The 26,386-nt window shown below is 39.4% G+C and overlaps 2 protein-coding genes across 4 annotated transcripts in view; one reads left to right on the top strand and one right to left on the bottom strand.

Moving 5' to 3' along the window:
• Positions 1–498: 498 nt before the first annotated feature.
• On the top strand, positions 499–9,961 carry ccnl1a (cyclin L1a). The gene is made up of 10 exons (XM_020642870.3): positions 499–821; positions 1,075–1,149; positions 1,651–1,760; positions 3,584–3,704; positions 3,911–3,975; positions 6,243–6,342; positions 7,264–7,368; positions 7,611–7,864; positions 7,963–8,061; positions 8,183–9,961. Exons 1-10 carry the CDS (start codon positions 582–584, stop codon positions 8,652–8,654), a joined length of 1,641 nt encoding a protein of 546 aa, XP_020498526.1. The 5' UTR covers positions 499–581; the 3' UTR covers positions 8,655–9,961.
• A 3,676-nt stretch (positions 9,962–13,637) lies between these two features.
• veph1 (ventricular zone expressed PH domain-containing 1) overlaps positions 13,638–26,386 on the bottom strand; it is a 70,038-nt gene continuing 57,289 nt past the window's right edge. For all 3 annotated transcript variants that reach the window (XM_065960782.1, XM_065960783.1, XM_020642869.3), the window contains 3 exons: positions 19,797–19,933; positions 16,735–16,788; positions 13,638–16,477 (listed from right to left, as the gene is read on the bottom strand). In XM_065960782.1, coding sequence (XP_065816854.1) covers positions 16,295–16,477; positions 16,735–16,788; positions 19,797–19,933 — 374 coding nt within the window. In that variant the 3' untranslated portion in view covers positions 13,638–16,294. The remainder of the gene's footprint in view (positions 16,478–16,734; positions 16,789–19,796; positions 19,934–26,386) is intronic.

Raw genomic sequence — 26,386 nt, forward strand, 5'->3', positions numbered from 1 at the left:
TGGCAGTGATATATAATCTTGAAGGGTTTGATCCGTAGGCTGTACATTTTAATTAATATTTTGTCGGTTTATTTGTCTATATTGTTCGTCTGTAGTGTTTTTTTGACTGCCAAAGGAAGCATGAGATTATATTTAACCTGCTGTAAAGAACCATGAACAATAAAATAAATGTAAAACTTAAGCTATAAACATACGCTATATATATATATATATATATATATATATAGAAAATGTATGCGGTCATTTGATCTGTTCCACTAGGCCTACTGTTTATTTGTTAATTATTTTTTTTATAGGCAATTATATTCTAGTTCTTTTTTAGTATTCAGAAATTTGAGTCAAAAGGAGACAAAGAAGCCAAATTTAGCGAGTATCCGGCTCACAAACAAGAGAGTAAGGTATTAAAATGAATGTTGTTGTTTCGTATTATTGGATTTTGTTTTACTATTTTACGACGCGGATGTGCACATGAGTCTCAGCATGCCGGTGACGTCACGCACTTTGTTCGACACCCTGCTCCGCCGTCGTTCGGTTGAGGCAGGCTGAGCGGAAGACAACTTGTCACCGATATTTGGTTGAACATGGCCGCGGGTCCTCTATCTGTCTCGTCCACCGCGTCCACGAACAACGATGGAATCCTCATCGGTGACAAAGTTTACTCGGAAGTGTACCTTACGATCGACAACTCGCTCATACCGGAGGAAAGGCTTTCGCCGACGCCGTCGATGCTGGACGGCCTCGACCTGAGCACGGAGACCGACCTTCGCATCCTCGGGTGTGAACTGATTCAGTCTGCGGGCATTCTTCTCCGGTTACCACAGGTAAAAACAAAAAAAAACCTTATCTGAAAAGTTAGAGTGTTATATATTGTACATGTTTGTGGGTTTATGACACACACGTCACGTTGATGTAGTCCGTAACACGCAGCTGCCTGGTTGTTAGCATGTTGCTAAAGTTAGCTCTGTGGCGTTTGGCGTGGTGGAGTTAAAATGGCGACGGTCTTTTGTGCAAGGTTAGGCCGGGTTATTTAAGACAAAGTGCAAAGAAAAAACACTGCTGTTACTTTCTCGACAGGTGGCAATGGCAACGGGACAGGTGCTCTTTCATCGGTTCTTCTACTCAAAGTCCTTCGTCAAACACAGTTTCGAGGTGAGTCCGTGAAACGAAGCGTGTTTAATAATGTTAGCAAAACGTTGTAGTCACGTTCGTGGCAGCCATGTTGTCGAAGCGTGAGCACCTGAAGTTTCTCTGACTCCTCACCAGAGACAGAGACAGGTATACTGTAACCAACCAATCACTACGTGTAGTTTTCTTACAAGACAAAGACGTATGTTCATTTCTATCAAGTTGTAATTATGTAATTTGTAAACACAGTCTGAATGAAGTAGTCAGTCACATACATCTGAGTGTGTTGTGATACGAGCATCATTATATGATTAAAATGATCATGGCTGTCCCCTGATGTGCAGCTCTTCCCTCAATGTCCCAGATTAATTAATTAAGAATCAAAAATAAAAGGTTTAATATGCTGTCTTGTTTGTTTTTATCTCCTCACGTGTAAAATATGTGGATCCTTTTCTCTCTGGTTGCATGTCTAAAATCATGGGACTCGTTGTCTTCCAACTTCTGCTTCACCTGTGTTCTCTACAGATCGTTGCCATGGCTTGTATCAACCTGGCTTCCAAGATTGAAGAAGCGCCGAGACGAATAAGAGATGTCATCAATGTTTTCCACCACCTGAGGCAGATGAGAGGGAAAAAGTAAGTACCAACATTAAATCTAGTCTTCTTCTTTTCTTTTTTTTTGCCAAAGAAACTGTCTGTTTACATGAAATATTGTTGCATTGTTTTGTTTTTTTAAATTATTTTACACCAATATGATGTTGTATGTTGTTGTTTTCTTTTGATTTGAAAGTGCTCTTGTGTTTATCCATGTACTCTAAACCGCTTGAAAACTTTTCAGTTATCTCGTCACTTGTAGTTTCAGAAATGTAATTGTCTTGCATAACATCTGAGTTTGACATTACTTTGAAATTGATTTCTAAACAAATTCGCTGAAACATTGGAATTCAATTTAAGCACTATGAGACAAGGCACTGCTTTTTGCGCCTTTGTCTTCATAGAAATATGTATATGTCAATACTACAGGCCTTGGCATTAACTTGGCTTCTTTTTTCCCTTGCAACCAACTAACAGCGACCAGCTACATTTACCAAAGCCTGGGTGATGTGGAATGGTACGTAAGATGAAGCAGTCGGCATGTCAACAATGATGCAAGGGGGTCTCTATCATCCCCCGGGGCCACCCCAACCCCCTCCTGTGGGAGACGCCCGTGGTCTGAACCACCGCGGGGCACTGGGATCGGGGATGACAAGTTGGCCGAAGGTCCTTGGCCCCTGGGGCTCCTTGAGGACTCCTGTGGTTCAATCTTAAGCATTGGGTATCTGTCCGTCAATCTGCGGACTGTTTGGTAATGTAATTTTCTTCTCTGACTGCTCCTCACCACGCATTTTGTCTGGCTTCAAGAGCAAAGCCCCATTCACCAACTGTTACCCATGGCTTTTATAGAAATATCACCTTGTTCATTGAAGTGACAGCAATAGCTTTCTACTTGCAGTAAATGCAGGTTATGTTTTTTTCCAGGGTCAGTGCATGCCCTGTAGATTCTGTAGTTGGGCAGCTTATGTAGTATATCTGAAACCCAAGTAAAAAAGGGTTTCAGTGACGTTTTTATAGATGTGGATTTAGAGTGCAAAAGGTTAGGTAACTGTATAACACTGATCCTGGAGGTTGATTCTATGCATGTGCTTTGTAGCATGATGGCATTTAAAGTTTTGAATTTTTGATCATTTGAAATATAGCTTGAATTTTAGCTTTTTTTAGTTGCTGATTCTGTGATTATTACTCACCTGTTGCAACTGACTTATTTTTTACCAATGATATATGTAATGAAAGTTAATCTGACAAACAGCCTGTAAAAGGATTTTAAGGTCAGATGAATCTTGTGTAAATTTAGATTTGCAACACTATTTTGATAATAAAGATAACAAAGCAATTTGTAGAGCTGTTTGTATGCATCAGTAGCATTTTTAATATCTACTTTGTTTAACTAGCAAGTGTTTGTAGGTTGCTGCAATACACTAATAAAGATAAAATGTAGTCAAGAAATTAGTTCAACGCTTTGAATCGAGGTACTAGAAAATCGTTAAACCTACCTAGGATTACGTTAGATAGGGTGTTAACTATCAACGACAGTCAAACAAAGTTTTGTTTAATCTGAGTTAGCTGTGAGATGGAAAGATGAGTGGTGTGGGCAATGATTTGAGTTGATATTTCTGTTAAAGCTGTTACACATGGTGATTGAGGTTGAGGACTTTCAGCAGATCCCGAAAGCTTTCTATGGAAACACAGGAGTCCACGAACCCCATCAAACTGTCAGGCATTCAAACACTTAAATCAGTTGCTTTTAGTTGGTTGAAACGGGAAAAGACAAAGAGTGCAAGAAAACAATAGGGCACTTTCTTTTTTTACTCTCATTTTGTAAAGGGGATACATTATTTTGTTTTGATTCCTTTACGAACCAGGACACCAAGTTCATTGATACTTGATCAGAACTACATAAATACCAAAAACCAAGTCATCAAAGCTGAACGGCGGGTCCTGAAGGAGCTGGGATTCTGTGTGCATGTCAAGCATCCTCACAAGGTGAGTTAAGGCCACACTCCTTCCACCTTAACTTGTGTAGTACAACATAGTTAAGCTATTGCACCTTTTAAGTCACTTCCTCAGTGCAGATGCAAACAAATTGGATGCAACTTTGACTTCTATCACTTCTCAACAGTTTGAGCCTTAACAATGACACCTGGGGCTCTTATTGTGGTTTGTGACTGCTAGTCATTTCTTTTTGTCAGATTATCGTCATGTACCTTCAAGTCTTGGAATGTGAGAAGAACCAGACGCTGGTCCAGACCGCCTGGTAAGTTCATTCTTTGTTCTCCACTGACCATATCCCTCAGAAGCAACATGTGTCATGTCTGCAAGGCACATCACTAGACCTGGGCTATAGACTCAGTTGAACGAATGGTTGAATACTTGAAGGGCACTAGACTTATCTGCTTGGATAATCTAGTGCTCTTAATGTTTAAGCCAAGATTTAGAAAGCATTCAACAACAATTTTGCCGGTCTGCGACATTCCCTCACTCCATTTTAACCCTTCATCTCTTTTTCCCCCTGATGGAGCAATTTAATGTATTGCTTAAACAAGTTTGGTGTCTCACTCTCTTGTCTGCCCTTACATGGCTTTGCTGTGAAGTCTATTTGATTTGCGTTGCTCAGGGGGGAACTTGGTTTAACTTTGTCCTTTCTCTCTACTCTTTGATTAAAGGGTAGTCCATGCTGGTAAGTCACATAAAGAACCTCTGAACTCTGCCTCCTCCAACCACATGACCTCAGGAAGCTCCCCCCATTGGCTGGCTGCCCCTCTCCAGACAGCCAATCCCAATGCCGAGATTCTCTGAAGGGGGAGGGCGGGCCTTTCCCAACAGCCAACAACGTCTTGTTTTCTCTTTGGTGTCCTGAAGGATTTGTATTTTTTGGTCTTGCTACAAAGGTTTTCACTGTAATACCTATTTTTTGCCAAGTAGCTACGGATATATTTGTAGTCCATTTTTTTCTAGTTTACCTTAAAATTAGCAATGCAGTTAACTAAGCCAGAACAGAATAACCATTTTTTACCAGTTAGTCTGCCTATTTATTAAAACTATTAACATTAGTCTACTGTGTTCCCCTTATTGACGTGGTGTCCAGACATGTGTCTGTCTTGCAGGCTGATCCAGTTCTCAGGTTTTGCCTCCGAGGACCTGTCTCGCCCACGCAGCAGTCAGAATTCCAACAGCCATGTGTTGTCTATAGTAGTGTTGGCATAGCACTTTAACACTGACCTGCCAAAATTAAGGTCAGGTTGTTTTTTTGATGGCAGGTTGGACTGAAATAGTTTGTGTGAACCAGGCAGCACTTATTTGCAGCACACCTTCATTAAAGCAGTATGTAATTTAGGGCCTGGTGGAAAAAGAGATGCACAAATGAATGTGGAGAGGTGTTGCCATCGTAGAGGACATGTCAGCTTTTTTGTTAGTTATAGTATTTGGTTTTGTTTTAATTTCTTTAGACAATCTGAATCGGATCAGTGTAGAGTTAAATGAAAGGGGTTTTACCATCACATTTTTATTATCACATTTTTTTGGCCCCTTGACTTCTATGTATCCACAAGACATAGATGCTCACATCACCCCGTACTTGCCTGATTTACATCCTGGCTGTATTGTCTCCTAATGCTCTCCTTTTTGCCAATCTGATGTACCTGTTGTGCTTGACTACCCACGACTCATCTCCCTTTTGTCGTACAAAGATTGCATTTGGGTAAAGTAGTATGGCATAGATAATGACCAAAATTCAGAGTCAGAGGTCTTATACTAGTGTTTCATCACTAGCTTACATCACCCTGCCAACATCCATGCACTGTCTTCCTATTCCATCAGATCTTGCAATCTGAGAGTAGTGATTCTTCAATGTGTTGCATCAATAACCATGCATGCCCCCCCCCTCCCCAAAAAGATCTCCATAAGGCATGTTTCATCTTCACTATCATAATTTTCTTCAGTCAAGTTGGTTTGCCATCATAGTTTGGTCACATGGTCATGGCAGATTATTTCCCATTTGTGTCTTCATTCTTTGTCTGTGACATACAGCACTACAATGGATGCCCCAGAGAGAAATGGACAAAGTTAAACATGATTGACGAAAATGCACAACGCACTTGAGCAATGTTTAACTTGAATATGCATAGCTGGTTCTGTAGCGCCAACAAGCCTCATGCTAATTTTTAATGGCATTGGTGCTTTTATAAGTAAAACCATTGGAAACCTTCTCTTCAGCGAATCAGCAAACAGTTATTTTTGCTTGATTAGAATTTTCTTAAAGGTCTGTGGTAAAGATTTCTACATTAAGGTATTCAATGGGTTTTAATTAGAAATACGTTTAATCTTCACCACAATGGTTAATAACGATGGTAATTTGATGAAGAGTTGGCTTCTTAAACAGTGTATTTTGCTGAAGATTGCCCTTCAGCAAAAACCGTATGGCTGTAAATTTGAATTTTAATGTCTATTTTTAGATGGGAGGTGGCGTTGTGTAGAAAAGGTGCTATGTTTTTGTTCTATTTTTGTTTTTTTTTACCTCCATAGGAACTACATGAATGACTGCCTGAGGACAAATGTGTTTGTGAGGTTCCAAGCTGAAACTATTGCATGTGCCTGCATATTCCTTGCTGCCAGAGCTCTGCAGGTAAGAAGAACTGTTCATCTGAGACAGATCAATCTTGCACATTACCTATTATCTCCATGTAAAACATCATAAAAAATTGGATCAATCAATCTGTATAGCTCAAATTCATAACAGATGTTGCCTCGAGGCGTTTTCAGGAAGATATTTGGTTAGTAACCTAAAACGTTCACGAAGAATTACAGAAAGGTGCCAGGTCACCCGGTAGTGTAAGCCTTTAGCACCATTACTAGGGGATGGACCATTCAGTGTCAGCCCTAACTATAAGCTTTACCAAAATAGAAAGTGTTAAGCCTGACTTGTAGCTGAATCCAAAGGAGTGGGGCCTGATAACTGAAGGCTCTACCTCCCATAGTACATTTAGAGACAGTAGATACCACGGCCAGGCCTGCATTCTGGGAACGTAATGATCTAGGTGGTAATACAGCAGTATTAATCTCTTTAAGATTATAGTGCTGTACTTCTTTTCCTAGTTCAAGTCAGAACATGAGGGGCAGCATTTTGCACCAGCTAAAGAGTCTTTAGAGACTTACTAGGGCAGTCTGATAAAAGAGAATTAACAAAATCCAATCTGGAGGTAACAAATTCATGAACCAGTTTTTCTGCATTGTTTTGTAATGTCAAATACAAAGGTGAAAAAAGGCTGTGCTAGAAGTTTGTTAAGTGTGGGTTGAAGGACATATCTTCATTAACGATGTCCCCAATATTGCTAACAGTGGTGCTGGATGCCAGGGTGATGTCATGTAGGACAGTTCTAGGGTCTGAAAAAGTCACTATGAACATATGTCGCATTTCCTTATAATGTTACCCAGAGGAAGCATTTAGATAAAGTGAAGAGAATCGGTCCAAGCACTGAACCTTGTGGAACTCCTAGGCTCACTTTGGTGTTAAAAACCTCTATAAACCTATTTTATGTTTTCCTAGATACCTTTGCCATCCAGACCTAATTGGTTCCTGCTGTTTGGGGCCAGTGAAGAGGAGATTAAAGAGATCTGCGTCACCACCCTTAGACTGTACACGAGGAAGAAGGTAGTTCTCTTTTCTTTCTTTTTTTGAGTAGCAGTGTATTTGTTCCATCTGGAAACTCTCTTTTGTGCTATGTTAAGTCAGCATACTAACTGTAAGGTCCTTCCTATGATCCTGCTCTGAATGCTAAAGGTTAACATTCTAAAACAACAAAGCATTTAGCAACAGTGTGAGATCCCTGCCTGAACATAGTAGCCTGTACTCAGTGTTGTCTGTGTGTAAGCGCAGTGTAACTTCCTCCCCAGCCCAACTATGATCATCTGGAGAAGGAGGTGGAGCGGAGGAAAGTGTTCCTGGCAGAGGCTAAGCTGAAACTCAAAGGCCTTAACCCTGATGGCACCCCTGCCCTGTCCACACTGGGTGGCTTCTCTCCTGCTTCCAAACCCTCCTCTCCAAATGTGGTCAAGGTGGAAGAGAAGTCTCCGAACCCTCAGACCCTCAAACAAGTTAAGAAGGAGTTAGACAACCGGACCCAGGTCAACAAGAGTCCACACAATGGGTAAGAAACAAACCTGCAAAGGTTCAACTGTTAAGATATTAGAAAAAAATCAAGTACTCCTATCTAATAGTGTTTGTCTTTGAAATTACATTAACTAGGTTGAGAAAAGAGGCGAAGATAGGGCGAAACAGCAGAAGTGGCAGCCGATCTCGATCAAGAACACGCTCTCGGTCCAGATCTCGCTCTCCTCGCAGACAGTAAGATCCCTTTCCTATTGTTAAATACTTAATATGCTAAGGTTACTCGTCTAAGTGAAGGCTGGTGTTGCTTACTGAGAACATGTTCTGAATTCAGTCTTTTAATGTGCTCTGTCCACAGTTACAACAGCAGGCGAAGTCGCTCGGGGACCTACAGCTCTCGCTCACGTTCACGCTCTCACAGTCGCAGTCCATCACCTCGCCGACATCAGCCCTCGCCCCTCCTCAAGTCCAAGACCAGCCACCATGGCAACAGTGACTCCAAGCCCAGCGGACGCCACAGCAACAGTGGGGGAGGTGGATCTGGTCACAAGAGGAAGCGCTCACGTTCGCGCTCACGGTCTCGCACTCCAGTCAAAGTGGACAGGGACCGTGACAGAGAGCGGGATCGTGAGAGAGACAGGGACCGCTCCTTTGACCTTTCTTCAAAGAAACACAAACATGAACGAGGAGCTGGTCACAGAGCAGAAAGGAGGGAGAGGGAGAGGGAGAGATCTCGGTCCTACGACAGGGACAGAGAGAGGGAGCGTAGCCACAAGAGCAAACACCACAGCAGTAGTGGGCACTCGGGACATAGCCGCCACCGGCGATGAGACACCCACCCACCCACAGACAGGCTTTGGACTGATGATCACTGAAGTATTAGCATACTCAAAACATAATCTCCCCTAGCATTTTATCTGAATTCTGGGGCCAACTTGAGTCCTGTCTGCATACACGTGTGTTCTTTAATGGTTGAGTAAATAATTGCACTCAAACTAATCTTTAAAGTAAACCAGATCAACCTGTCAGGTGACATAATTGACATGTCTTAGGGGTTTGTGACAAAAAATGTCCATGTTGAGCACACAATACAGCTGTAAAAGCAAAGTTCTTCACTTGAGCTACTATCGTGAGAACACACTAGGTGTGATTCAGTTTTGGGTCTACATTAAGTCCAAGAGGCATCATGGCTTTTTCATATGCAGTCTGAAACACTGATTGATCAACCATTTAGAGTCCTTCACCTTTAAAATTGTGATATGCAATGACAAATAGCACATTGTTTTTGTTGTAAGGGTGACTTAAGTAAAGCCATGACATGGAAACATTGTTGAAATGGCCAGAATCTGATCCAAGCTCCCGCATTCACACGTATTAGTGATCAAATATTCATTTCCTGACTTTCATCTTCACATCAGCACTCTTTAAGCTGATATTTGGCCAAAGTGGTTTACTCTCTGTTTCTTGTAGATTATGTATGCATACAGGAACATAGGCTGCAACAGTAATTACCAGCTTGAAGTGGACTGTGTGTAGGTTTACCAGCTTTTTTCTACACACATGGTCAGACACATTGACAAGTACATCGTGACATCAGTCCAGACCTGTCATCATTTAGTCCCATTTAGGTTTTATTTTAATTTTCCATGATACCCTCATTCCACAATGACACCATCCCTTGAGCCTACCCTTGTGTTCTTGGTTTTACATGTAAAGTTATAGACTTTGGAAATAAGAAACTTATTTACAGTGTAAAGATGGATTGATATCTGCTGACGAATGTGAATGCTTTGATTTATAAAAGCAACTAGCTCAGAAGGTTTGAATGAATAAATGTAAAGTCAAAACTATCATTCAGGAAAGATCAATATGTTTGCACATCAAGGGACTGACAGGTGAGTGGTTTTTGTTTAACTTTTTTTGGACATACGTCGCTAAAGCTGTATCTTGTACAGTTTAAAAAAAAAACAAGCTGGCTATAGATGTTTGTTTTGTTTTTTTCCTTTATTTTTTTTTTTACAGCAGGAGGTGCAGACTCGATTTCAAACATTTTATGGTTTTCAATTTGTAACACTGGTTTTTAGTCTGCACGTGTTCATGTCCAATTTTTATTCAATAAATGAGTTATGCCACTGAACTGCATTTCTTGTCTAATTGGTGTGTTATGAAACTAGATGTAGGAAAGGATCTATTGGAGATGTTCACTATCACAAGCTTTTGACCCAGTACACATACTTCTATAAGCCCTTATATATATGATTAATGACCTTAAACTTGAATCCAGTGTTGGGAGTAGAGGTAAAGTAACTGTCAACGAAGATGAACATAGTTTGAATTGAATCCACCCTACACACAAAGCCGAATATTTTAAAATCTGGAGCACTTGAACTTTAGGTTCGTGCAGCTAGAGGGCACTATTAGTCTTACAAATAGGTTCTCATAAATTGAGTTTCACTGTTAAGCCAAATTCATAAGCCTGTTTTTCCTTGGTTTCAAGTAGAAACAATGTTTTAATACTATTCAACAGAATTATATTTAAATACTTGAGAAATTAAATAAGGAATTACCTCACAGTCACATCATCAAAAGACATTAGTTACAAACTGATTTCCATTATTTCAAAATACCTGAGATTGTGAACTGTGAGTTGCTGCCTTAATACATTTTATACACGTGTAGTGATGGTTTACTAAGTGTCTCTTTGCCAAAAATTATGTAAAACAAATTATTGCACAAAAATAGCTTTAGCCAAAACTTAATAAATGAGATAAGAGGTGTTTCTCTCGTGCCTCGTGGTGTGATCTATTAAACTGTTGGAAGTAAAAAAAAAAATTAAAAATTAAAAAAATCCCTTGACTCTCTATGTTTCTGTTGAAGTATTTCTATACAAAGTAAACCATTCTGTTAAGATAAGTGGAGTGGGCAACTCTTCCTCTCTGTTCCAGTGCCACTGCCTCATCCTCCTCATCCTCCTCTACACTGATGTATCTGTACTGTCTAAAGAGTTTCAAGCCTTTGGTTCTTGCTTGCTGTCACACAGCAAGTGACCACAGGAAGTACAAGTACCATGACACACAAAGACTCAGTTATCTGATGTTTTTTTTACAAATGTTTTAGATTTTGCAATAGCAAGCCAAAGCACTATTGTTACAGTGGTCTCTCTCTCTCTCTCTCTCTCTCTCTCTCACACACTGTCAGTCTTGCATACCTACATCAAAACATTTGGTGCCAAAGGCATTGTATTTACAGCTGCAGTAGGCATCTTTTGTGGGACAAGATAGATTCAGCAAAATCTTGGAAGCATTGAACTGATAAAAAAAAGGCAAAGGCACCTCTTCAACCACATATATGTGTGCACTGAGTCACTGGACCGGTCCACGGGAGAGAGAAGCACATTTAAGTTGTCATTGCTAACTGTAACCTTCCTTTCTCTGCCAATCTTAAGCACCTGGCTTGCTAGTTTTTGTCTGTGTAGGCCTACACTCTGCACAAGGGCAGAGTTTAGAGACAGATGAGAAAGCCATCCAGTCAATTCCCTTGACAGGCCTTGATTTTTCTCATTTTCTTTTATTATTGCGGCTGAATCTGCATTTTTTTTTTCCCACAAAGATGGCAACACATGCTTCAGAATTAAATTAACTACTCTTTTTTTGTCTCTTTTAACTTGATTTGACACTTCATGACTTGTGAGCTGGTAGTGTTCATGAATTGAAAGGCATCCTCTACCAGTTTGAGCCCCCATAGAGAACTGAACTAACTGTAAATGGTGTCATGCATGCCTGTGGTCATTCACAGGCTGTATTGCACTGGTTCCAAAACCTGTGGTCTGAGCCCCCCCTGGATGCAAGGCTTTGTCTGCTCTGAGGTTGTCAGAACAAGATTTGCACATTAACTACAATCATGATAGCACATTTTGGTAGTTTATTCAAAGATATTTAGGTAAGAACAAGTTTGTAGGCTTATTCTGCTGGGATTTCATTAATGAAAAGTATTCAAATCAAAGTTAATTTTCAACAGGACTGTATCTCTTTCTTTCCTGTTGGTAATGAGGCGCTCAGCTCTTAGATAAAGGTTGGAAAACACTGCTCTACATACATTAAGAAACAAACTCCAAAGACAGGCCATAATAATTACATTTTTGAAATTTGTACAAGTGCTAAATTATTTTTAATAGTCTCACTAAATAGCTGTATTATACTAAAATACATAATCTCCTACACAGGTGTGGGCATTTTCTCTGGCTACTTCAATCTGGCCATCCGGCGTCACAAGCACTCTGACACCTAGCGTTTAAAATGAGTACTGCAGTCCAAATTCAAACATCGATAGCGATGTATGAAACAGAACAGTTATGACAAACTAATGCAGGGGATTGAGTTTAAAGATATGGAGTGAGAGCGCTTTGGGAATGCTCGCGTTGTACCAAGATTTACGCAAGGAGGACGGGATGTTTCCGTTTGCTCTCTTAAAGAATCATTTCAGTGATACTGTCTTTGTCTTCTGGGTGGTTTCAGGATTAGCACAGCATCCAGAAGACAAGAGCATGTTGTCCATGTTCTTATATAAGTGTCTCCTGGAGTTTGGAATGATTCTTCATTGTTGCCAGTGTGTGCTTGTGTTTGTGCATCATATCAGGAGCTGAGGACACTGAAGCAACAGTTTGGAGAGTTTAGTCATATGATCTCCATCACTGTGGGCTCAGTGAGTCAGCCCAGTGAGTGACATCGAGACAAATTATCTTAAGCTGGGCTCGAACAGAAACAAACCCTACTTTGTGAACCCTACTTTCTCCTTGTGAAGATCCAGGAAATCATCATTCAGTTTCTGTATTCCTTTATTTTACTGGTAAAGGTTTATTATTCAATTCTGTCAGGAAATAGACAAGAAGGCAGTGTCAGACATGCGGAAGGTGCAACATGTATGTATACAGTCCTTTACAATACCTTAACCATTGTCAATAAAATACAGCATTATTTGTTTTCATTAATAATCAAGAGTAATATCAAAACAATGGAGAAAAAAACTGGAAGACAAGAGGCAGCAAGATCAAATCTGTGGTTCATTGTTTCAATAGTTCCTCTACGACACGATTGAAGTGTTTCAACAGTTACACAATAAATATTAACCTTGTATAAAAATCAAATATACAATCAAACATTATTTACCAGCAGACTAAAGAAAAAAATAATCATAAAAAAAGGTTTAACTATGATTCTTTACTCGAGGCTGATATTGTTCTGTACATTCAGAAACTTCAATCCTTGTTTTAATCATTTTCACATCCAGTACACAGTGTTTTATGTTTTACTGAAAAAGTAATCTCATTGTGCTTTAAAGTAGTATAAATAAGAGCTCAATAACCTTCAGTCTAAAACAATGGATGACAGATAGATAGATGATAGAGAGATAGATAGATAGACAGACAGACAGACAGACAGACAGACAGACAGACAGACAGACAGACAGACAGACAGACAGATAAATATAGATAGATAGGTAGATAGAGAGATAGAGAGATAGATAGGTAGATAGACAGAAAGACCCTCTTTTGTTGATTTTGGCTCTGGAAGGTTTGAAACCAGGCCAACATGGCAGCGTGACGACAAAGAGTGTTCACATTGTAACTCGTAGACAGCTTAGGCCAACAATATGATCAGACATTCACCTTATACACCAAGAAATCAACACTGCAATACTGGAAAGTTAGAGCTGGTGCATTAGTACCTTTGGAACATGGAGAAGAGAGTATTTTAAACTTCACTTAAGGATGGCAGTGGTTGCAATGTTTGTTTACTAGCTGACAGGTCAAGTAATGTGTGTGTGTGTGTGTGTGTGTGTGTGTGTGTGTGTGTGTGTGTGTGTGTGTGTGTGTGTGTGTGTGTGTGTGTGTGTGTGTGTGTGTGTGTGTGGTTTGTTCAGCACAAATACATTTCTCTCTATTAGTCAGCTATACATTCTAGGGTGCTAGGGTTTGCTTCATACCATCCAGGAGTTCATTACATTTCAAATCTATATTCAAGCCTTGAAAATCATTGAGGTTTCCCTCATTTACAATGATGTCCAGATACAAAAAAAAAAGAGCACAAATAAAACAACAAAGACAGGATGATTCTCAGTAAAACAAAAACAATCGCACACTAAGTTGTGTGAGATCATTGTCTTAATGTGTCCAAGAGAAACAAGAGTGTGAATGGTGACACAATCGGAAACACTCAAAAAGTTGTTGAGTGGTTAAAAATGAGTGGAACAACCATAGGACAAATGACCCTCGCCAACCCTACAGCCATGACACTATTCAGACTAATGATGTTACATATTTGAATTAAAAAAATGTATTGCAGATTAAGCAGTTAATCCCTCTGATGGCATAGCCATCTGTGTATGTGGGCAATTAATCGAAAAAAAGGCAGGAAAATGTGAAGGAGAGGCATGATGTAAATAATCTTATGTGTAAGCACATTGATGTGTGGATCAGTGTGCAGACAGCAGAAGGTCCAGACTGGTAACCTGACCCGGTGGGAAAGGCAGTGTTATGATTGTATGTTCAAAGCTAACAGGATCTAGGCTTTAGGACAATTTAAGACCAAAGAAGCGGTGCTTGTCTGTCACACAAGTTAAAATTAAAACTACCATAGGCATTTTGAAAATATTCAACGCACTTAATGTCTTACCAAAAAACCAAAAGCATTACCGAAGCAATATGTTCACCTGTGGGCAGACACACACCTCAGATGTGGATCCAGAGAAAGATCAGAATCCGACTTGCAGAATAATTGATTTGCCACAGTCGACTGTGAAATTGTCTGGTGCAGGCAGCTCAGAGCTTAACTAGAGCAAGACATGTTTGTCATCTTCCTCCATGTAAGTGAGGAACAAAAGGGAGTTCATGTGCTCCACATTCAGGCTGTACTGCCACAGGCTGACGTTTTTTCCAGGTGGAAAGGTAAAAGTTAAAAATACAGAAACAGTCTCAGTCCATTAAAATGTGGGAAAAAAACAGAGCAACAGCATTAACTTCATTCAATCACAGTTTCTCTTGATGTTTAAACAGACATTTCTCTGAATTTTTGAGAGAACCCTTATTAAGTTTGATGTTTTCTTACAAATCTGCGGTCCAACGGAGTCTCACTCTTACCAAGCAACATCTGATTTGTGTCCTCTCCTTGAGTATTATGAAGTAAATTGTTCATTTTAAACATTTCTTGTTTGGGAAAGCCAAGAAAGGCTCAGTCCATACACAACTGACATTGCAAAAGACCAGAAATCTGACCACAGCACTCACTCTTAGGGGGCTTGCTTTATAAGCCACTTATGTACAAGAGAGGAACACAGAAATGTAGTCAAAATGGTTTTTTTAAACATGGTGCTTGTATATGTTGGATGAAAGGTTTCTGATTCTTACTTTACTCCAGAGAAGTAAAGAGTAGTTTCAATTAAAAGTAAAGATAAGATGGGTTTCTTTAACTGCTGGATTGACTATGTACATGTTCCCTAAGTACTTTTGATATTGAATTAGTTGATAAAATAGCTGAAAGGATCAGTAGAATAATCATTGTTGTTACTGTAATATCAATTATATTCTGTATAATCAGCCAGCAGCTGCTTAGCGTAGCCTAGCATAAATACTGGTAGAAACAGCTAGCCAGGCTCTGTACGAAGGTCATGAAGTTGTTTTACATCTGGCTTTCATGCAGGACTGATTCACTCTGGGACTGTTCAGCAACTTATGACGACTCCAGTGAGTCACCTCTCCTGGCCAAGAAATCTGTCTTTGTTTACCTATGATTTTTGTCCATATCAAAAAATATATAAATCCATTATATTCCTCATCATACTTCCTGCTTTAAGGAGAAAAAAAAATGTTCAGTGTCATTATTGCTACAAGTCCTTATGAGGTCGGTGCTTTTCTTTATTTTCTCAAGTCTTTATTGCTAAATACTCCTCTGGACTCTCTGGAATCATTACGAAACATCAAACTCAGAAAATCATGACATGCTGGTTTTTTCTAAAGTGGTTAAATCTAACAGAGGAGTCCTGATTCCACAAGAGGAAATTGAACTTTCCATACAGTATAGTCCAGTCATGTAACACTATAATCTTTAACACTTAAGTACTGTAACATTCATTTATAATAGTAGATGCACCAGTTAGTGTAACATTAAGAACAGTCAGTTACTATTTATAAAAAAAGCTACCACCCTTCACTCTTGATATTATTATTGCTGGTTCATTAAAGTCTACAAAATACTGCATATAAAGCTTTTTTCTGATTGTTTTTGTTTTCTCTGATTACGATGTTTACCACAGGATACAGATATAATCTTCTGCTACCGACAGTGGAAACTGTTTTTTTTTTTCTTTGTGTGAAACTACAGAAAAAATCCTCAGTGAATGTTTGTATGTGAATTTTGCATTTGTGAACGACATGTTTTGTTAACAGGTTGTGCAGCTTTGTCCTCGTAGGTTTTTCTCACAGGTAGGTAGTAGCCTCTCTGTTCTCCCTCTCTCTGGCCTGAGCCACGGCCACATTGATGCACTGCAGCCACTCCTCAGCATGTTTCTCATCCTGAGCTTTCAGCACATATGTCTTACTGTCTGTGAAGATCTCAAAGGCCCGTGGGAGACCCCGATCTCGCCGTTTCTTGGCAACCACCTGTGGGAAAAAAAAATAAAAAATAAAGGTCATAAATAGGAGGATGAGACCAGAAAAAAAGAAATCAGACTTAAACATCTGTCCACTGGGAGAGATGCTGCTGACATTTTTTTTTACATTTACGGGATTTGGCTTTATGCAGTCCTATTACTTCCAGCTGTAATGACAGCTGGCTGAGAGTATTTGGGGATGTGATCTGACCTCCTAAATAATGAACATTATTACCGGGGATGGACGGGGAAATCTGAACTCCTTACCTTGACACTTTGCACCTTGCTTAGCTCGATAGGTATGTCATCCAGCTCATCTTTCTGCAGAGAGGCAGAACACAGGGAAAGTAAAGAATCCAGTCAAACCAGAAGAGAAGAAAAAAACCTTTGATGGAGAGTCTCAATTTTCCAAAATCTTTTGGTACATCTTGGTGGGCACAGGATATTTAGGGCATTTTAATCTTTAAGCATGTATTAATCATGAACATCCATCACATAACCATGCAGGTACAATGTGTTCGTGTGTGATGGTGTAAACATGTACTGGCTCTTTCTGCCTACTGGACATGGCAATTGCTTGAATAGTTACTAAACTCCTGCTAATGTTGGCCTTAGGATTTTTGGAAAGATTGTCAATTAAAAGTAAGATGTAGTTCATTCAAAATGTTGTAGATGTGTTTATCTGAATTTTACAATGATGTAGTACTATAAATGTAAGGTGCTGTTTTGTGAGTTGTAATATAAAGTAACATAAGTACAGTAGTACCACAAAACACTGATAATGTACAGCTTTGAGTAATCCTACTCTTCCATTGGTATTTGTTACTCATATGGAAACATTTTGTATACTCTTAAACACTTTGTTTTGTTCAAGAGAGGAAAAGGTTAATAGAGGTCGAGGGAGTTGATATTTGCAGCGACTTCCCTCCATGTTTGATGGTGTTATTTTGTTTAGTCTCATCAAAAAGACCTTTTCTCTAGCCATGTTTGAAAATAACTTTCTTTTGAGAATATCCAGAGCCAGATCATTTCAGCATCACAATACTGCGTCACAGTTTTTTATGTTTCACCCCAAAAAAATCTCATTTACAGGATGAGCTATTACTCTTCATTGTTCTGCTTCTTCTCTGGAACAAGAAATGAAATCCTCCTGTTCTGCTACACATCAAATCTTTTTTTTTTTTAAATCCCTCTAACTGTAATTTTCTCAGTGTGTGGTTGTGTGCGAATTGCACCACAGTCATGTTTTCTCAGCCCGTAGTTAGTAACATGGTCAAAACCACAACACCAGGGTTAGCTGCAAGACAATGAAAAAAAACTGCCTGTGGTGTGTATGCAAGTGTGTTTGTTGAAAAAAATCCAATCACAGAAGATATTTCACAGTTTTACCCCCCACATGGCTCCACTGAGGGTCAGATAATTGTTTTCCCTCAGAGGATACAAGTCAGCCGCTTCATGTTCTGATTCAACTTGACATTTGATTGATTTGATTGATGAGAATAAAACATGTATCCTAACCAAGACATTCATTCAAATGTAGTCTCCTAATACTTAAAACTGCAACTCCCAAGCTAGGTAACTTTTTACCTTTAGTGTCACTAACAGAGTCTGTCATTGCATTAGAAAGAGGTAAAAAAAAAAAACATGGTGCTGATACTTCATGAGATCATTTGAATTCTGCCACTGGCTAATAAGTTTTATTGGAAAAATAAAAGTAACCACACATGTAGTCTGTTGTGGATTACCTAACACTAACACAAGCAGGTTTCAGGCATCTAAAGAGTAAAAGAATGGAAAGGGAAAGCTGCCTTGAAGGAAGAAAAAACAACATTCAGAAAAACAATAAACAAATAAAGCTGCCCTTACAGCTGCCTAATACAAAACAGAGAGTGCAACATAAAATGCCAGTACATAGCAGAAAATAGGAAACCCACAAAGGTGTATGCATGCTAAAACATACTCATTTTAGGTGTCGGTCAATGTGTCTAAAATATAGACACATTAACCATTTATTTTGTATCATTCTATTTCTCTCTCTCTCTTTTTTTTATTACTGCATTGTTGCATAAAGCCTGATGCCAAATTGCTATCCAGGCCTGCCTTTAGTTTAGCGTCAGTCTATGTCTGGTCCTAATAAGGGGGGGAAAATAGAAGTCAGAGGAGGACATCCCAGTGTGTCAGCAATGATCTACAATGTCGAGTAAATAGGTAACCTTCACAGAATATCCCTTCTACACTGCATGTGCTTCTGTGAATACATGCAACAGCCTGAGTGCTGGTCATGAGGTACACGGCTTAGCTTTGTGTGGATGTAGGGAATGTTTCCAACCCTCGGACTGTCAAAGCTGCTCTATCATTCAATGAGGAGGAAACCACACATCTAAATGTTCTCAATCTCTCTCCCCATTTGGGAAAACTTCTTTCACAACATACCAACCTCCTCCGGAACATGCTGGCAAAGGCAGACTGAGCACCGAGAACAAAGACACACAACCTTTCCAGTTAGTGGCTGCAGCACAAGAGAGGACTCTATTACCATCTGGATAGAAACACAAAGACTATTGTTTGGAGTTTAAAAAAAAAAAAAAAAAAGCTCAACTCCACTCTATTTCTGTTTCCAGATACTCTCAATTAAAATGAAATGTTTCACTCGTGTAGATCACTGGAATAAAACAGAATCAAAGCTTGAATTTGTTTCCCACATAAATCGTTTTCTAAACTTCCTCACGAACTGAAGTCATTTTTCTGTTTGTCAGCTGAAAAGAAATCAGTGTGGTCCTTTTTCAGACAACTGACCTCAACACATCTTTGATCTGCCTTTATGTGAGTTTGATTAGGCAAACGGTTCCTGAGAACAATTACTCTGGTTTTGTTCAGCCTTACGTGTGGAAGTTGGAGGAAAAAAAATGTGTTGCAACCGCGGGGGAACACTGCTAAACTTTGAGTTCTGTTTTGTCTTTTCTAGTACAAACTGTTGAAGACAGTACCTTCTTTGTGTGTTTGCTACTTGTGCGTAATGCTATCTGCTTTGAGTTATAGTGGGTGAAAGTGACCTATGAGGTTGCAGCATCATGCTTTGGCCTTGGGAGTCCCTTTATTGTCCTTACCGGGGCCAAGGTTCGTTTCAGATACATCAATGGGATGGTCCTGAGGGACAGATGTTCTTATCTCTTGATGAGATTTCCACTGTTTCATACAGTTGCATCATGCTTCAAATGACATGGACCAGGGAGTATTAATGAGGATTTTCTGGTGGGAGGGTCTAGGGACAGTGTGCATGTGGAAGTGTGTTTGTGTGTGAGGAGGCTTCGTCTTCATTAGCCACGTACTGATTTGCCCCTCCGGAAGAGAAGCTGGTTTCCTGCCAGGGTGAAGTAACGGGTTTTCCAGCGCTTGATGAACTTCCAGCGGACCTGCTTCTCCTTCAGCTTCCCCTCGATCAAAGGCTGTCCCTCCTGGTTCACAACTGACAGGGAGAAATCAATTATGTAGACATACTTAAAAGAAAGACGAAAACAAATGAAAGACAGTTTTAAGTTGTTTCTAGGGGCAGCTTCAGTTTGAAGGGTTTCATGATCATTCTAACAGTAATTCATTACATAAATACAATTCTTTATCCTGGCAAAGAAGAGAAGATTGTCTCAATGGTCGTATTTCAATACATACTGGTGAAAAAGGTGTTGGATGAGGGTGAGGTGTGATAATGTGGTGTGCTTGTTGTCTATATCTGCCTGACAATTCACTTGGATACCAAGCATATTCCAATTTAAATGTTTAAATGCAACTATCCTCCAAAACTGGGAAACCTGGCTTATGGCCCCTGTTTAGTTATTCATGAGACCCCTGGGTAATGAATATAAGCCGGTGTAAGTGAATGTACATCATGAGGTGACCCTGCACATTTCTCAGGACAATTATTTTTCTCCACATACAGTACAACAAGATAACAGCTATTCATTTTACATGCTCAAGCTCACGTCAGCCACCCTTCTAATCTGACACTTCCAAAATATATTTATTTTAAATGATTTACAGAATTTTTCTTAAATTACAAGTTTTAGTCTCAATATCCTTCAAATTGTTTATTTATGTTTCCCTCCCTGTGGTTCTTTGTTGTTATGTTTTATAACCCTAAATCTCCTACAGTGTATAGTGCTGGAAAAAGTCAAACATACACACAACTTTTCACACTTCTACTTCCATTCATCAATGGGTTACTCAGTGTAAATCAAAAAAAGGTATTATGTCTTCCTCATGTATGTTTGTTCCGATAGAGGAGAACTCCCACAAATTTGAGTCATGACTGGTCTGGTTAGAAACACTGACGCACATAAACAGCCAGCTGCTGTGATTGTGTGTGTGCATTTGTATGTGTGTGTGTGTTTGTGTGTGTATCTATGGCGCACGCATTAAATTAGTTTTTGTGTTAGGAATGTAGATATTTCACTGTTTCCTGTTTTGTTCTTAAAAAAAGAAAAATAAGAAACGAATCACAGATGAATTTCTAATCACTGATTGTGAAATAAGTGACTGTGATCCCCAGACTCCTGGTTTAGCTTTGGTGCCAGTTAGCCAGCACATCTGAAGCTGACCATGAAACAGAGCTACTCTTTGTATTCATGATGATGAGTAAAGCAGGCAAGAGATTAGTGCAATCTGATCACAGTGTGTGTAAATGTGTGGGCATGTTGCAAAGATGATTCACAAAGGTGCCTGACGTGAAACAGGACAAAACCTAAAGGCCATCAGAATCTCACATTGGAAGAGAGCAAAAGGTGAAGCTTGCTTTTCTGTTTCACTTAATGGTAGATAAAAAAACCAGTCCCTCTCACCCAATGACAGCTGGGATCAGCTCCAGCCCTCTAGTAACCCTGACAGGAAAAGCGATATAGATAATGGATGGATGGATTCTTCAGTTGAAATAGTTTGATTATAAACTAATGAATAATTTTTGGTAATATCAATGCTCTGATGAGCCGAACAAATACCATTTATTTAACCACCATTGTACTGAAGGAAAGGACGAACACATGATCTTGGCTAACTAAAAACGTCTTCAAATTAAACTACAGGTCGTGTCGACTGATGGCTAAGTGTGAAATGTTTTGTATTTGTGTTCAACATTGGATATAATGATTAACTAGGTTGCAAAGCATGTTCATAATATTTCAAAATGTAACATTGAGTTTCGACTGACAAACTGTTTTCTTTACCAGTCCCAACCATTTGGGTGAGTGACTTGCTGACATCATTCAAGAAATATTTCTTGTTTGCATAAATCATTATTTCTTGTCCGTCTGTGCTTTGATGCCACATACCTGGAAAAAAAAGGTCTGGATTTGTTGTTGGCCTCCGGCTGTGGTCTATAACCTCTAGTCTGAGACACGCTGACCGCAAACAATGAGACACAAAAGGTGCTAAGACAATTTTATAAATGTACTGTTATTAAGTTATATTTTAAGGTACTTGTATTAGGATGCGATACAATTGGATTGATCCCTGGTGGTCTTCAGCTTTCTCTGTGTATTCTTGAAAAAAGTCATTTGTCAAATTTAAGTTATTTCCGTCCTAAAACAGCTGTCCCTCTAAACAGCCTTGCAAGAATGTATTGATCTGTTTACCAGGGATGATGTCATACCAGAGATGAAAGATGGAGAGTTTGAGAAAAGAGCTAAGATAAGTATTGACAAGAATGGATTATCATTTTGTGATATTTAAGTATGGGCTAACATCTTTTTTGTAGGACCCCCAAGCCTGCCTGGTGATATTACCAGAATATCATTAGATCATTCCAGAAATTCATCATAATCTCAAAAACTCCATCCGTGAAAATGGAACTCTTCAGCCCGGGAATCTCCTGAATTCGCAACAGAATTCCTGGAGTTGATAGTTTCTGTCGAGTGAGTCTTCACTGATTGATGGTTGGATGATGAAGAGTCTGGCTTGGGGTTTTCCACCTTTTTGCAAACTGGGGATCCGTCTTCCAGACACGAGTGAATGTGTGTTCAAATCCACATGTAGCGGCATGAGGGACAAGACTGTGTGTGATAATCTCAAAGGGTGTATTTTTAGGGCCAGAAGCCAACTCCAGGCCATTCCTACTTTTTTTTTCTCTCTTGTCACTCGTTACTTTCATTATGTGATGGTAAGCCAAGAGTATCCAAGTAAAATAAAGTAAACAAAACCGGAAACATCTTGATAGAAAGAAGAGAGTTGTGCAGGCGGTTCATATTCTGGCAGTCTCCCCACACAGCACATGCACAAACACAAACCCGCTCACAAACAGCTCTCAGCTCAGCTCATTACCACTCACTTCAAAGGCATTCCAGTAGTTAAAGTTAGCAGTATATCATAAAGCATCATGGAGTTGCAGTAACCACTGGCTGACTTTGGCCTTCACACTGGAAAACCCTTCACCTTTCACTGTTTCTCCTTCATCATAAAAACAGGAAACCAGGTTCTTGCTTTGTGTGAGTGTGTAACCTCTGAAGTAATCAGCACGCCACTCAGGCCAAGTCAGCAAGTTTTTGTTATGGTAACACAATATAAAGCATTAAAGAGAAAAAAAAGTTGGCTGGTTGAAGCTGGTAATGTGAACAGCATGAGTACATGAAGCAAATATGTGAAGTTTGATGTGCTGTGTTTTATGATGAAATAAAAAAGTGGGTCACCACCGAAAAGTTCCAAATGGCACTTGGTCCGAAGTCCAGTTGTTACATATAATTCAGTGAGATGAGGTGACTCATCAACATCACTTACAATAACTTGACTTAATTTACTGGATGTAGTTTGAGAGCTTTCAGTCGAACACAAAAACGGTTTCCAGGGGATAAATCTGATTTGTTTTCTGGCTTTGACTAAATATTGCTGGCTTGTATTTTGGACTTTTCAGTTTGGTGAAAGACTTTTTCATCTGTTTCACATCTTCATAAACCATTTGGACTTGTAAACCATATCACGTACGTGAGCCATTTGAATTTGCAGAGAGTTTGTATCCAATACAGCTACAGGCACTGTTGCCTATTTTACTTTTTGTAAAGTGAGAGTAACTTGTGTGTTACTGCGTTCAGGTTACATAAGATTTCCTCCTTTAAGGTTCTGATGAGGTTTTGGACTGCAGAATATAAACAACTTTTTTGGCTGTTCAGCAGTTTATTCATATTAAAAAATATGATCCTTGTATGACTGTGGCTAAGTCATGTTCATTTATAACATCCTCTTATCCAACTTCCTGAATTTTCTGTCTGATTTTCAACAGAACCATTCAAAGCAAAATAATCATTACTAAAAAAATCAATTACAAAATATTTGCCCTGCACAACATTCACTTCATGGACATAGATGTACTGTTTTAAAGTTTTGTATAACATCCCTCAAACCTCTCTTTCCTCTGAGTTATGAGGCTGAGTGTTGACAGCTGCAGATAGTGCTGGTTCAGGCCAACGAGTTCCCGAGTCTGACACAAACAAATCAGCTCTCAGGTGCTAAAAGCCAAAGAGAGGTCACTTCTTTTACACTACTGACTGTTTGAACACAAAGCAGAGAAGATACATAGCCATGCTGGAAGAATTTCATGCTCCAGGTAACACACAAACACATGGAAGAGTGGGTTCAATGACAATGTTCACATATTTTCTTAAAGCTCAGGATTCATAGGAATGTGAAGGTTAAAAGATTAAATACCTGAGCCTCTTGACTTACCTTAAGCAAAGGTTAATTACTTATAATTATTAATTATAATTAACTTAAGTCTTATAAATAAAAGACTTAAATACACTGAACGCATCCAGTTTTTTTTGTATTTGGAACCAGCAGCACCATTAGATAATGTTCACAATAAGTTTGGGTTTCTGTAAACTCTACAAATGTGATTCACACAACACAAACACAATTAAATTTATTGTCATTGTAGTGCAGTGGAGGCAAAAATTTCGCGTATATATACAAATCTGTGTTTGGACTTTTAAAGAAGAAGGTGTCAGACAAGCTGAATGGAAAGACATGCAGAGCAGTTTGGCCATCCAAGGGCATAAACATTTTAGAAAACAAATTTAGAAAAAAACGCAGCCCAACTGCCAAGTTTGACTAATCCCTTTTGAAATCATCTTGTACCGTCAAAGACTGGCACGAATCTGAAATGTAATCATCCGTTCTTGCACTCGTTCAGCCCGTGATTACTGGTTTGTTCTGAGCAGCAGAGCTGGAAGGATGGCTTCATTTGGCTTTTGTACTTTTTGGACTAGGCAACCTGACATGTGTGTGTTTACTTCTGTGCATGTGACTGTTTGTATGTTTGATGTAATGGGTGATGACAAGACAATGACATGGAAGACCCAGAAAGAAAGAGCCGTGAACCCAGCTAAATAACAGCTCCAATACAGAGGAGCCAAATGAATATTAGTTCCACTTGAATGGATGAGGATCATTCATGCCAAGATGTCTGTACTAGTGAAACACAGAATCCATCTGTGTACCCTGACAAACAAAAACAAAAGTTGTGCTGTTTTCAAATGCAAAATCCTGCCTTCAATCTCCACTTCTCAGGGTACACAGACGGCTTCTGCATCTCACTAGTACAGATATCTTGGTATTCAATCGATGGCTCTCTCTTACACCTCATATTGAGCAGTTGGTGAAAAGTATTTGTTCCTTTCTTTAATGTCCAAAAGGAGACTGGCTGCTGAATCTTAAATGTCTGTGTTGTGATGTTTTACATATGCCCACCTCTTCTGAAAGCTTCAATGCTCTAGACAGTGAGTCTCATGAAGCAGCAGTACAAAGGCAAGTTTTAACCCCTCACTCATCAATGTTTGTTGTATGCCCTGGAAGTCCACATGTAGTGATAAACACACCAGCATTCTTATTCAACAGTATATTTAAGGTTGGCTTCCGCCATACCTAGAACCTACATCAGACAGAAAGGTACAGGAAATTATCATTTTCAGACCCAGGACCATTTCTTACTGTAAATGCTAAATGGACTTGAGCTTATGAAGCACCTTTCTAGTCTTGTGTCTACTCAAAGAGCTTTTACACCGCATGCCACACCTATCCATTCACACTGATGGTAGAGGTTGCTATGTAAAGTGACCACCAGAAATAAGTAATTCAAACACATTCAGACGAAGCCGCCAGGAGCAACTTGGGGTTAAGTGTCCCAAGGACACATTGGACATGAAGCTGCAGGAGCTGGGACTCGAACCCCTGTCATTTCGGTTGAGAGATGACCGACTCTAACAACTGAGCCACAGCGTCTGTTCCAAAGTTCAGAACTGAACTTAGGAAATAGGCATTTTAATTTGCACCTTTTACTTGGAATGAATTACAGAATGACTTGAATGTAAAGAAACTGGTCTCATTTGAGGAACTTTAACCCTTTTCAGATTGTGATTCTGCAACAGTGTCCTACATGACTTTCTACTTTCATATTGACTCCACAATGGCTCAATAGTTGTGTCCTAGTCTTAGATTTCCCATTGCATTACAGGGTTGCCAAACTCAACATGTGAAGAAACAGTGGGGGCGTCAGATACACACACTCACAGTATTATTCTCAACCTCTGGCTACGCTGCTTTACCATTATCCCATCTAATTCATTTATGGTAGTTCTTCTGGGAGTCGTTATTCCAAAATTTAACAAAAAATGTGACATGATTGTGAAGATGTTTTGTTGTTTTCTCATTATCAATAAATAAAACTTGATATGTACTCATTGGGTTATTGACCCTAATCTGAACTGTTTTCCAGCCAAAAACATCAACATAAAAATAGGCACACACTAATCTTTAACTGCCTCCCTTCTTCCTGTTTGCTTCACCCAGCAAACAACTTCCTGTCTCTAGCTTTTACTTTCTGGGAAATACCTGCTGGCTCCTTATTAGCTGCCATCAAACAGCAGAGCCTGAAACACAGTGTGTG

The sequence above is a fragment of the Labrus bergylta genome, chromosome 11 (genome assembly GCF_963930695.1).
Source record: "Labrus bergylta chromosome 11, fLabBer1.1, whole genome shotgun sequence".
Classification (NCBI taxonomy): domain Eukaryota; kingdom Metazoa; phylum Chordata; class Actinopteri; order Labriformes; family Labridae; genus Labrus; species Labrus bergylta.